Source organism: Embiotoca jacksoni, unplaced genomic scaffold (assembly GCF_022577435.1).
Source record: "Embiotoca jacksoni isolate LCO1_2020_lvr unplaced genomic scaffold, fEmbJac1.0.p SCAF_7, whole genome shotgun sequence".
Lineage (NCBI taxonomy): Eukaryota > Metazoa > Chordata > Actinopteri > Embiotocidae > Embiotoca > Embiotoca jacksoni.
Genome location: NW_027185425.1, coordinates 1,843,506 through 1,857,145, shown reverse-complemented (window position 1 = coordinate 1,857,145; position 13,640 = coordinate 1,843,506). Strand labels below are relative to the sequence as shown.

The window sequence follows — 13,640 nt, the reverse complement described above, 5'->3', positions numbered from 1 at the left end:
TCACTGGGATTTCGCTTCATAAAAATAACTTCTTTTTTTTTTTTTTTTTTTTTTAACTCTATTAACTAATGAACCGCCTGTCAAAGCAACTCTTCACCCACCGTTTCATCATTGGTGCTGTGTCTTAATACCGCGGTCCTCGGGCCCCCTTCAAACTCTCAGACGCTCCGTTTCTCAGTATCTTAGGTTTCCAACCGCCGTCCGCTTTTACATGCAGCCTTTTGTCCGTCCAGTAAATCGATATTTCTGTAATCGCTAAGCCATGCAGCGTGTGAGAAAGATCTATGTTCTTCCTCGAGCGTGACTTCCTGACAGCTCGAGGTTTTTAATTAAAAGGGTCGGTACCGGGTCCGTTGAGGAAAAAAAAAAAGAAAAAAAAAAAAAAAGAACGAAACATAAAGACGATATGAGGGGACGAAAATATTAGGCTCCAATCTGACTTAATTTAGTCCAGAGTTTGAGCCGCTGGAATGCTGAAGACTGTATGAAGAAGCAATTATGTGATCAGTTATAGGCTATTAAGCTCCATTTGTGAAGTGTAGTGATAAAACGAAGGGCTATCAAGATACAGGAGGCGCCTGAAGATGAGTGAGTGTCTGGACACTTGAAGAGACACACTGGAACACAGAGTGCATCTTTCATCCTCATAAATAAAGTTATTAAGTCGGTCCTTATGTGCAAACATGAATCCTGAACTCTGCTGTTTATCCTGAGGAGAGCTGACTCGGCCAAAATTATCATTTTGAAAATGTTTAGTCACGTGTCCTTTTAATATAGTTCTCACAGGCTACTTTGGTGCGACAACAAAATGTGACGGTTATAATAAAGTATTTAGAATAATTATTATTTCGTTGTTGCGTTGAAGATGATTCCTTCCTTCAACTGGGTTAAAAACAAACAACTCTCTGGTAGAAAAAGTGAAATCCTGCAGGAAACTTGTCAGCCAGACCAGAAACGAAACTCGAACATCGACTTCATTCAGACGTTTCCACGCGAAACAAAATGCAAATGTTTCCTCTGGCGCCACCAGGTGGCATCCTCATGTACGGCGCGCTGGTGCTGTTCGAGTCGGAGTTCGTGCACGTGGTCGCCATCTCCTTCACAGCGCTCATCGTCACCGAGCTGCTGATGGTGGCGCTGACCATTCGCACCTGGCACTGGCTCATGGTGGTGGCGGAGTTCTTCAGCCTCGGCTGCTACCTCGCTTCGCTCGCCTTCCTCAACGAATACTTCGGTAGGTATCGGGTTGGTTTTTTTGTTTGTTTTTTTCCACGTGTTGACCTTTGATCTTTGAAATCTACCGAAAATAAGGTTTCAGTCTGAGTCTGAAATAAATATGAGAAAAGAAATTACACAAGAAAATGTCAGTTTAGTCATTTTTATCCATTAAGCTGCTAAATATTTTCTAAATAATGCATTTTGTGACATATTTCCTTTATAAAATGTCTCTTTTTTTTTTTCCTTTTTCTTTTTTGTCTGAACAATTATCCAAAGCAAATCGAAATTCAGTTTTCCACATGTGGGTAAATATTGTGCTTGAAAATAGCTGCTGAGTTCATCAGCTCATCATTTCAACCTGTTTTCTCTGGTTTCTTACTGCAGATATTAATGAACTCGTAGTGTAGCTGTGAGAAAGAGGACTTTTACTTTGTACTTTGACAAGCGGAGGACTGAATGAACCGAGTGCTTTGAAGGCGCCGCTGTCTCCTCCTTCACTGCTCCTGCTCTCGGTTTAGTTCGACGCTACTTGGCACCTCCGGTGTTGTTCTGTAGTTCAACCCTCGGCTGTGTGCTTTTATTTCTGGTCCCTCTCTGTCCTCCTACGTAGCCGCTAACCTTGTTGTCCTGCACTCACTGTTTCTGCTGCACTTCTTTTGCTTCTGTACGTTGGCGACAGGGATAGGCAGGGTGTCCTTTGGAGCTTTCCTTGGTAGGTTTGCAGCTTGTGAATTCATCTCCTCGCTCCCTCCTCATCACCACGAGCCATCCTTTTTATTTCATGATATCTTTTTTTTTTTTCTTTCACATTGTGTGCACTTGATCTTTGCTAGTGTCTTGCCACTCATTCCACTGTTAAGTTTTCATTGTTGTTGCTGTCACAAATACACGAACGCCAACATGTTGTGAATGGATTCAACGCATCGAGAACAGCATCCGATTTAGACTCTTTAAGCTTTGTTTTGACCGCTCGTTGTTGCTTTTTAAGTGAAGGCCGATCAGAAAGTTCACGTCATAACTTTCATGAGTGGGGACTCCACGGTGGGTCGTTTGATCAAAGTTTGGGTCAAATCTTTGTTGTCGATTTGTGGAGCGCGACACAATTTGATGAGCTTTCTCTGATCCGGGTGGAATCGCAAATGCACACGTAAAAGGCAGCTCGAGCTACTCATGAAAGGCGTTGCTTGCGCCTTACTGGGACGCACCCCATTCGTGTGCAACAGGAACTTTTCCGATCGGCCTTCATATCCTCAGATTGACTGAAATCCTCTGAAGCCGTGACGTTTACCGTTTAATCCCCGCAGACCTGTCTTTCATCACGACTTGGCCTTTCCTGTGGAAGGTGTCCGCCATCACGCTGGTCAGCTGTCTTCCTCTCTACATAATCAAATACCTGAAGCGCAAGTTCTCACCTCCGAGCTACTCCAAACTGTCCTCGTGAGCCAAACTCGGACTACTTCTGGTTTTTGGTATGTAGTTCTGCGCTTCGATGTTTTTTTTTTTTTTTTTTTTTTTTTTTTTATGAACTCACTGATCCTCGGTGATGTTACAAGGAACCACTGGAACAATCAGAAACAGAGAGAAATGATTTGTTTGTTTTTTACATCTCTGAGACTTGGGATTACTTGAAAAGATGGAGCACATAATAGAAGACTTTAACAGGATGGATTTATGTCACTCGGACGACGAATAAAACGTCTGCAGTGACCTTAGAAGGTCTGAAACACTTGATCCCGTCTTTTTTCCAGAAAGGGTCAAATCTGCCTTCGGTTGTTTTAAAGCATTTAAACAAATCGACTTCAAGTGTTATTTTATACCGGTCGAATGCATTTACCTTCATTGTTTCAACTTTTATACGTGGTGTTCAGGATTTTTTTAAGTGTTATTTTTTTATGGAAGGTATTAATTGCAGTTGCCGGCCCGCGTCTCTGAACAGCGTTGAGTTAAAGGAGTAAAAACGATCATTTGCTTCAACGTGTTCCTGTAAATAAATGAATACATGCAGCTTCGATTGCCGCTGCTGACAATGAAAACCTCACCGTGTTGAAATCCTGTACAAACGTGCATTAACCAAAAAAAAAAAAATCTGAACGAAGAACAAAAAGAAGAACAAAATAAAAAAAATGCTGTTTGTTTGTTCTGGGCAGAAACTTCCTGGGACGAACTTCAATCAGAGTTTTTGGACATTTGCTGTCACGCGTCCCGTCACGGCGACGCACATCGTCAGTCCTTCATCTTTGTCGTATAAAACCAGCACTCCTTAGCATCGTTAAATGTTTCCATATTTGGCCTTGATTATACTGCAATATTTTACATGTATGATGTCTGTTAGTGGCCGCCAGTCCTCTCGGCGGGACGACGGCAGCTCGCTCTGTGCCTCATTACCACGTATGTTAATGTGCTGAAGCCACATCTCACAGCATCGGATGTCAAGCAGTCAAGTCAGAGGTTGTTGTTGTTGTTGTTTTTTTTAAACACCTCTATGAACTTGAATCCTGCTGCTTTCCTTAGAAAACATTTTTCTGATGGAAAACTACTGAAAAAGTCACATTGAAGAAGCCGCTGATGGCTGAATATTCGTAGGCCTTTTTTTTTTTTTTTTTACACTGTGACTCTCTTCTGTGTGACTTTGATCTGTAGTGGACTTTGACATTCAGCTCTTTTTAAGGAGGGATGAGTTTTATCATTCACTCCACGTGCACTCTGAGTTTAAAGAAAACGGGGAGAAGAAAGTTAAACTGATCTTTTAAAAGTTTAAAGTTGAGAAAACAGGATGTAGTTTTGCTTCGTTTATTAGTCGGGTTGTCTTTTCTTCTCTGAATCACAAATGAGTTATACTTGAGTTGATCATTCCTAAATATAGTTTCATTATTTTGTTTAAACTGTGGCAAACATATTTTAAAATGTAGTTCCAGTTTAAGAATGAAAAAAAACAAAACAAGGAAAATAGTGGTTGTTTTTTTGAGAGCTGTGACACTTTAATGCAAATTGCATTTCGGGTTTGAATTTGTGATTTACGTTCTTTGCGAAGAGCAATTCTAAATGTTGAATCCTGTGTTTTCTGTTGAGGTCTGTGTTTGTTGTCGTATTCATTTTTCTTTCTTGTGAACTTGCGCTCTGTGTCCAACACTGCGATTTCTAACAATATGTCTGTTATTTATAAAATTGTTCTTGATTAATGAATAATAAAAAGAGAGAACTAATGCCAAAAAGTTGCCTGTTTTGATGTCTGACAGGAGCCGAATTCAAGTGAGTTTTTTTTTAAATTTATTTTTTATTGAAAGACTTATGTTGTGGCCACTAGATGGAGACAGAGACTGAACACTGAACAGAATGAGGTTGTGGCTTAAAGTAAAGGTACATTTCACTTAAGTTTCTTGTTGAGCCTTTATGAAAGTAATGTTGATTTGTCAGAGATGACAACTACGACATATTGTTGTTGACATTCTCAAAGAAAAGTATTCACTTCCTCTTCAGCAGTAACGTGTCGAATGGATATAATCACATTAAGTTTGGATGCTACCTCTGATATTGTCAAACTTGCAGGTATAACTTCTTCTTTTTTTTTTTTACTTTTGAAACTAGCAAAACCTTTGTTTTTGTAACTTCCATTTTCAGTTTTAACAATTATTTAACTTTTATATGACGGGGATAGTCTAATTGAGATTAACAATTTACTTTTCAAGAGTGTCCAGGCCAAGATTTTGAGCAATAAGTACAAACAACATGAGATTAACAACACACAAATGTTTTAAACAACTTGAAGCTCTCAAATTACTTTTCAATATTTGTAATTTTCATATACAAACCTTTTTTAAATGAAAATGTCTGTTACCCGAGTAACGCCATGAAGCCTCACTGTATATACAGAGTAAACAAGCCCAACCATGCCGTAATTACAGGTTGTGCTTTTACATGCGAGCAGTAAAGTGGAAGATTTAATGTATTCTGTAAAAAAAAAAAAAAAAAGAAAGAAAGAAAAAAGGATATGTTTTACCGTGTAATTTAAGGCGGTCATTAAGCAAACAGACAATGTGTTATCAATTTCTCCCCGCGGAGCAGGAAGTGCTTTGCGGATGGAGGGTGACCCAGTGATGAATGTGATGGTCCGATGGCTTCAACATGTTCATAAATGTTCTCTTTCATCTCCACGTTTTTCACTTCGTAGCTGCGCGTCCACGGGAGGGAAAGAAGCGCCGCGCTACATGCAGGTTACATTTATGTGTTCCTCCAGCGTGTTATCGTGGTGAACTTCGACCCCCTTTAAAACCTGATCAGTTCGCCGTGGAGTCCAAATGAATGTTCGCGCCAAATTTGAAGAAATTAGCTCGAGGCGTTCTTGAGATATTGCGAAAAAAAAAAAAGGTTTAGAATATATCTTTTCATTTCAGACCTGCATTTTTCTAAAACAAACATTGTGCATTTAACACGTGGAGTCAGGTGCTCAAATCAACAACAACAACCCTCCCACCCCCTCCTCCCCCAAGAATACTCCACTGTAAAAATGGACATAAACCGAGAGATCAGATGCAGGTTTGGCTGTGTAACGTACACTCGGCTCACGTTTTCTATTTCCAGCACCTGCAGCACTTCCTCAGTCAAATATGGTTTACATTGAGTTCACCCGGTATGTCAAAATATACAGGAGAGAGAAAAAAAAAGACAAAAATCCTGGACAGCAAATCCACCGTCTCTTTACTGCAGAACACGACGGTGGATCTGTTAACGTGGTCAGAAGGGAAGTTAATACTCTTAATGTTTCATCTCTTGTCTCGTGTCATTAAAAAAAAAAAAAAAAAAAGACTCCATAACTTAATTCGAAGGCCTCCAGGACGAGGCGGTTTTTTTGCGAAAACACTTCTCGGCTAAACTCAATTTTATCCGACCCATAAGTGGGATACAAAACACTTACACAGCAGAAATTTCTGATGCGTGGGACATTTGTCAAATTAGTATATTTCTTTTTCACATTTTTGCTGCTTTTTTATATGCCGGAGGGGAGGGGGAGGGGGAGGGGGGAAGACCTGCCATTATGCCATTATGCTATCTTGTTACGAAGCGGCTAAGTGGCTTCTGTAGCCATATTCCCTCCGACTGGGCCGGTTATAAAAGTCCACAGCACCCTGTTTGAATTAAGAAACAGCGACCAGCAGAGATAAAGTTACCGTTAATGATATTCCCCGACTGGCTCGATTGGGGGGAGAAGAGTTCGGATGTCTTGAGGAGGACGAGATTCCGGCGGTCCAACTGGGAAAACATCTCCAGCATTTAATTATTTTCCCATAAACAAAATATTTGCAATATCAGCTACTGAAATGCCCAAACTGCAGACTGAATTTGACTCCGAAGTCAACGAGCGTTTCAGCCGCTTTCATTTTACGACTCGGCGGACGATTCACGTTTTCAGCTCTCGCCCTTCAACTGCTTTCAGCGCTCGCGCACAAAAAGGCAACTCGGAAGCCTGTCGGGCTTGAAGCGTTTAGCATTTACACTTTCAACCGGGTTTTTTTGGGGGTTTTTTTTGGTACTAGTTAAAGGAGCAGTGCGCAGCATTTAGTGGCGTCTCGCAGTTAAGTTGCAGGTTGCAACGGACTGAATGTCGCTCGCCTCACCGTCCTCGTTTCCAAGCGTCAAAAAGAGCCGCAAAAAAGTGCGGCCCGTACTTCTCCAGAGCCGGTGTTTGCTTTGGACCCTCTGAGCCACCGTAGAAACATGTAAATATGAAGTTCTCCAGGATGATTCTTAGCGTCAGGTGATTATAAACGAATGAAAACATTTAAGATGAAAATCCTGCACACTGGACCTTTAATAGACGCTTCAAACCCCTTCAGCGCTTCGTTACCTTTCTCTACGGTGCAGCGTCTCGCATGCCTGAAATTGACACGGTCAGAAATTTCAACCCGTTTCTGCCTGTGATTTTCAGAATAAGAGAGCACATGTAGCCTTTTCTAATGTGTTTATTACAACAGATTCTTATTCATACTGATCATTATCGTGACAAAAGCTTTGTTTGCTCCCACTAGATAGTTGTTTAATGACTCATGGACACCCGTTTTCTTTTTGTGATTATCCTACTATTTACTTTCTGAGTCATGCTCTGTTTCTTCATGGTTTTTTTTTGTGGTTTTTTTTTTTGTTTTTTTTGTTGCTTATGCTCATTTTTGTCACTTTCACTTCAAATGTAAATTCGTTTTTCAAACCAGAGAAGAAAAAAAATGTTACAGAAAGATAAATCTCCTTACATTCACGTCAGTTCTTACAATCACAAAAAGGAGGATGTTTTCAGACCAGAATCGTCCCGAGTGCAAATTTCCTAAAGTGCCAACAAACTTCTCCCCGGGCCCACCTCGGTGTGTACACCCCAGCAACAACCCAGTCACTGGCGACCACACTGCCCTGCAGTTACACTAGCCCCATTCTTCATTTATGTAAACGACCTTCGGGGGCCCGTAGAGCCTCGGCAACCACGACCCAACGGTCGGGAGACAGTAAAAGTGCTGTGTTGCCTCGGGGAGCTCGTTGCTCAGGGTTGTAAGCCGAGGCCTCGGAGAAAACTAACCTCCCGGCCTCCAGCTAAAAACGCTCCCCGGGCTCCGAAACAGTCCTCCCTCGCCCGTAACCAAGCAACGGGCCCTCACAACAGGAAACAAGAGCAGGGGATTCTGTCACAGCGGCCGAGGAGAAAAAAAAAAAGGAGAACATTGATGGGAGACAGGAAGTCTGACTGTAAGAAAGAGCGGGGATGACTCGGGGTGTGGTGAAGGGGTCAGCGCTCCTCTGACGGGCCGAGTGAAATATTTAACCAAAAACAACAGGAATTTATAATAGTGCAAAAAGAGAGAAATGAACTTTCTTTTCCTCAGACCGGGTTTATCGATACGAATGACTCAAAAATGACATCAGTGGCTGGTGAGATTTCTGGCTTCTGCTTCTTCGTCATTTCATTCTTAAGCAGTGACAAACGCAGATTTAGTCATGTCGTGTTTTTCACGGTAATATAATACTTCATCACTGCACATTTTTGTGTCTGAACTACCTTTTCTCTTCTCCTCCCTCGTGTCCCGTCAGGTCACCGTGAGCCGTGGCCAGTCGCCGATTACTGAACGTCCCCCGAGGCCAGTTTTTCTGGAGACGGTTTGAACTCGACTTGTGCCGAAGGAGACTATTTTCAACGTTTTATTATTCTACGTCGAGAAACACTTAATAAAACAGCAGTCGCGAGCGCACATATGGTGAGAGGCTCCAAAAAAACAAAACACAAAGGCAGTACAGTAATATATATTCCTTTTTTTTTTTTTTTTCCCTGTTTCGTCTCAAATCATTTTTCCAAAACAAACAGGTGATTCGGCAGCGGGGAAGCCAGTCATTTTCTCGAGCCAGTTGTTTCTCAGTTTAGGAATAACTCGCAACGCCGTCCAATGTTCCTTCGTGTTTTTTGTCCGGACCCAAATAAAGTCCGGCTCTGGATTTCTTTTCGGGGTTCGAACTGTGGAAAGAAAAGCGAGTCGAGGTCTTTTCCACCTTGCTGCCGTCCAAACCGCGTCATACCGGGCAGAGTGCTCGCAGAGTTTGGCAGGACGGGAAGGCGGACGACAAAAATGTGTGGGTTTGTGACAGGGAGACCAACCCTCCTCCACCACCACCACCACCACCACCACCACCACCCCCATCCCTCCCCCCCCCCCACACCACCCCTCCGCCCCTCCCAGACTCTTGAAATGAAGATATACCAGAGCAAAAAAATAAAAAATAAAAAAAAACCCCTCTGGGAAAAGCAGCTGGGCATCGCTCCCACAGAGAGACGCGGGGGTCAAACATGTATTTAGAAGCTTCCTGGACACAACGTGATCGACGGTCTGATTATTAAATCGGCGATGTGATTGTGTCACTCATCAGCCCAAAAGACTGTTGCGCCGTAGAGAAAGCTGCGCGTCGTTCGCGCTGCAAACACGGCCTGAAACGCGAGGGGTCTGAAACCCCGCCGGCAGCGACAACCCTGTCGTGTTTTCACACGCGCGAGACTTCCAACTGCGTCGATGCCTTTCGGACGGACGGCCGGAGGGACCGCTCGCTCGTCTCCCGGTTTAAAAAAAAAAGACGCCCGCGTGGGATTAAAGTGACGATCTGAGCCAGTTGGTTGCCGCCTCTCCGAGTTGCCCAACAGCTGCCCTCTGTTTCACTGCCCTGAAGCCTCAATACTTTGTGTGTGAAAGTCGGTCTTGGTAACAAAGAGCGACCGGAGAGCGGCTGAAAATCTTTGTTTTCGTGCTGCAATCACAGAGAAGACTCGTGTGAAACATCGCGTTTCCAAATGGTATTATTGACAGATGTAGAATCCTTTTTTTTCTTTTACACATGCAGCCGATATGGAGCGACGCGGGCCTTCATTTCTGGCCGAGCATCAAATATTTATTTTCTCTTTTTTAGTTTTGTTTATGGAAATGTGTGTCTTCTAAAGCGCTGAATGAAAAGCTGCGTTTGGCAGCGGTTTGCGGACTCTCGTTTGACATTCGGTGCTCGAAAGGTGACGTGCGGTTTTTGCCCGCCCGTGCTTTATGCCGAAAACGACGGCGGCGGTCGTTCCGTCGAAAGCCGACGGGACGACTCGTGTTCGAGTTCGTCGCGACCTCCGGGTCGCTGTCGCGAAACCAAAAGTCACCGCGGGCTCGTTTCGACTCGTTCCATCGTTTAACGTACGTCGTGAATGGAACGCAGCTCGCCGAGCTGATGAAGTCGTCTCAGAGCGCGGACCAAACTGCGCTCGTTTCACGACGTTAACCGCGGTTTTTTTTTAATTATTATTATTGTTACCATGACGACGAAGAGACTTGAAAAGAAACTGCCCTTAAACATTTGATTATTATCGACGCTCTTTTAAATGAGCCGTTAGAAGGAGCTCGTAAAGGAGGACGTTTAAATGTCAGACCCGACAGACTCGCAGTTTAACAACGAAGACTTGCGAGCGATGTCTTTGCTTCCTCTCGAGCACTTGAGACCGTTTGAGTCTCGTCTTTGCAAGTCTTTGCAAGCCTCGAGATTTAAAGCGGACTCTGATGTGGTCTCCGCTTAATTTCGACGCGCCCCCCCCCCCCCTCCTCCTCCCCCCTCCCGTAGGACTTGAACGCAGCTCTGGTATTCAATCAGTCCGGCGTCTGTCGTGTCACTTCGCATCAGCCGTGACAAGCAGCTCCGTCGGTATCGAAGAGGGCTCTTCTGTTCTCCTCCGCTATCAGCGCCGGATGTTCCGCCTCGTTCCTCATTATCTGCGATTGCTCTTCTCTCAGTTGTGGCTCCGGATCCAATCCGGCCTGCGAAGGGGGGGGGGGGGGGGGGCCCGCTGCCAAGGTGTCCGCTAACCAGCAGCAGGCCGCGGAGGCTGGAAACACCACGTGGCGCCCCCCCCCCCCCCCCCCCGGCACCTCGCTGACGCAAAGGAGTCCGCGAGTCAATCAGCAGCGGCGCTATTTATTAACTGCAGGCTTGCGGGGAAGTGTTTACTGCAGCACATGTTTCAGTTACACATAGCTGTGGAGTGGCAACCGCCTCCATCCTCCTCCTCCTCCCCCACTCCCCCTTCCCATCTTTCACTTCCCCCTCCCCTCAGCCATCTCCCTCAGCCACCATGAGAGATTTCCATGAGGTCAAAGAAACGAGGGGGGGGGGGGGGGGGGGGGGTCTCTTTAAATGACTGGAGAGCCGGCCGGCCGGGCCGCGTCCCCGTGATGAAACGGACGGCTACGGTTTCACAAGTGGCGTCACTCCCTCAGATATCCTGCTGAGGGAGAGGGGAGAGAGCTCGGCCAAAACGAGATACCCAGTAAGTGAGGAGGGACGGTTGCTTTCGATGTGGGGCGTGCGTGCCGCGTCGTTGCGCAACGGAGATGCGAATTAAGAGCCGATTTCTTCAACCGTTTCTCGACAGCCAATCGGCGCGAGCCCCGCAAGAGAGGAGGGAAGGAGCTGGACGCCGAGGGCATGCTGTGCTGTCGGGACGCTCGGGACGCAGGAAGTAGTCCGCACGGGCGCGGCGAAAAGGGTCGCAAACCTGCAAACGGGAGCAGCTCACTTTGAATATTTTGCATTTCATAAACAAGACGGTTTACGTCTCACCCGACAAAACTCACCCTTTCTTACTTTGCAGGTGTTCTTCTCCGCAGCTTTTTCCAATATTATCCGGCATGAGAAATCCAGAAGCAAACGCACTGCTGCGGACATTAATGGCCTTTATTAAGTAGACGAATGCTTAATGTGCAAGATGTTTTACAACCTAGTGATTCGCCATTTGTTGTTGTGAGTAAAACGGTTGGTCCTTCGGTTCAGACTTAAACATCTCAACAACTATTTGATGGGTTTCTATCAAACGTCGCGCCGTGGTTCGTGGTCTCCAGAGGATAAGGCCTCTGACGATCCTCTGGGTTTTTTTTTGCTCTTGTGACACCGCGAGGTTACCGTTTGTGGTTTTTTTTGTTGTTGTTGTTGTTGTTTTTTTTTTTTTGGGGGGGGGTCTCAACAACTATCCGTCCATCCATTTTCTACACCCGATTTACCGGCTTTGGGCAAAGGCGGGGTTCAAAGAATGACCCTGAAATGAAGACTCGCCTTAAACACTCCTCAGCTGAGAGTGGCGGAGGCATGATGACACCACCACCACCACCACCACCACCATAGAAATGGGGCCAGCTGATAAGATCCAACACGGCTCCCCCAACTCCCCCTCCCCACCACCCCCACCACCACCACCACCTCCAGGGATGGACAGACTCCTCGAGAGCCTTCATGTGACTATTGCCATCACAGACGCGGCGGGCCGGCTGCCAGCTGCTGGAAGGTCCAGACCTTCCAAAGATAGCAAGCCGAATAAGCACACGGCGACCGCGGAGAGAGAGAGCGGCCGGCGGAAAGCTCTGTGAAGATTCTCGGCTCGGCATGTCAAATGACCGGGTACGGGACCTGATTTTTATATAGTACTTCTGTGCAAGTACGGATAATTATGCGTTTTACGCCCCCGCAGACCTGCAGACAGTCAGGAGGAAGTGGAAAAGCAATTATTTGCCTTTTCAAATGCAATAACTTCAAAAAAAAAAAAAACACACACACAAAAATAAAAAAAAACCCCACAGTGAGACGCCCGAACAAGATCTGAGAGAGTTCTCGGTGCTTCATGTGCGTCTCGTAAAAAGCAGCGCTTCAGCCGTGTGTCCCGACACGTTTCGAGCTCCACGCGTGTTTCTGCTCCTGCTCCTGCTGCTCCTGCTCCTGCTGCTCCTGCTCCTGCTGCTGCTGCTCCTCCAGCTGCGGATCCGACAACCTCGCGGCCTTTAAGCGAACATCCTGCAGGAGCCGGTTGATGGATGGCTCCTTCTGGGTGGAAATGGCAGCAGTTTAATGTAAAACGCTCGCGAGGATTAGCGTGCGCATAAATCTTGATTTGGGAGCTTCCACGTGCAGCGCGCTGATGACTCCTTCGCGAGCGACGCCAAAAGGGGGGAACAGATAGCGGAGATCAAAGTGGGCGGGAACCGCAGATGGATGTTGTTCGCGCTCGTTAAGTCAGTGATGGATGATGAGGACGCAGCTCGGCTTTCTTTTAACGTCGGTTACGCAACACTTCGCCCGAGTTTCCTGCTGCGTTTGTGTCACTCCGACTCCCGACTTATTCCGCTGTTTATCCGCAGAGGGATGTTCAGCCTGGCTCGCGTTATGCTGAATTAAGTTTAGCAGGAGCTGTTTGGGGGTGAGTTTTTTTTTTTCTTTCTTTCTTTCTTTCCCCAATCACCGGAGGGGGTTTGGCTCTCACACATGACGAGCCATTTTACTCACATTCCTTCAGCAATCTCTGCCAGCTTCGCTAATTGTCATCCCTTGCCTCTGGAAACCCCTGTGTGTGTGTGTGTGTGCGTGTGTGTGCGTGCGTGTGTGTGTGCGTGCGTGAGAGACAGACAGAGAGAGTGAGTGAGGATCTCCACTGGACCCGTCTGGTGGTCGGACTTGCGGATGCGTCAGAGAGCAGCGGGGCGGTGCGTCGCCGTCGAGGTGATCCCCGAGTTTAAAAGCGCAGAAGTTGTCTGTGCGCCGCAGCAGTGCGTCACAGCGACCCAGCAGACAGCGAAAGGATCCCCCAACAGTCGGACACCTCAGCACCGCGACCAAAATTAGGTTTTGTTCCGAGGGCGAGCGACTGCATCCCGGTCATGGTCTTATTCTACACGTGTTAACATTTTGACGCGTCTCGCCTTTTTTTTTTTTTTTCCCCTCTCTCTTTTATTAAGTGCGCTTTTTCGGTATTGAGCTGTTTTTCCAACTACGCGAAATTTGCCTTTTTTATTATTTCTCGTTCTTGTTTTTTTTTTTTGTTGTTGTTGTTGTTGTTTTTTGCGGTGATACAGCGACAGAGGACCTGCAGCAGCTGGAGGAATATAGTT

The 13,640-nt window shown here is 45.8% G+C and overlaps 1 protein-coding gene across 7 annotated transcripts in view; it reads left to right on the top strand.

The window, feature by feature from the left end:
- Window positions 1–4,421, top strand: part of atp9b (ATPase phospholipid transporting 9B) — a 40,903-nt gene extending 36,482 nt beyond the window's left edge. For 3 of the 7 annotated variants that reach the window (XM_069175800.1, XM_069175799.1, XM_069175801.1), the window contains 2 exons: window positions 1,031–1,234; window positions 1,898–2,616. In XM_069175800.1, coding sequence (XP_069031901.1) covers window positions 1,031–1,234; window positions 1,898–2,127 — 434 coding nt within the window. In that variant the 3' untranslated portion in view covers window positions 2,128–2,616. Of the gene's footprint in view, window positions 1–1,030; window positions 1,235–1,897 lie in introns of all 7 variants that reach the window. The other 4 variants (XM_069175804.1, XM_069175802.1, XM_069175805.1 and 1 more) reach the window with 2 other exon arrangements.
- Window positions 4,422–13,640: the final 9,219 nt, after the last annotated feature.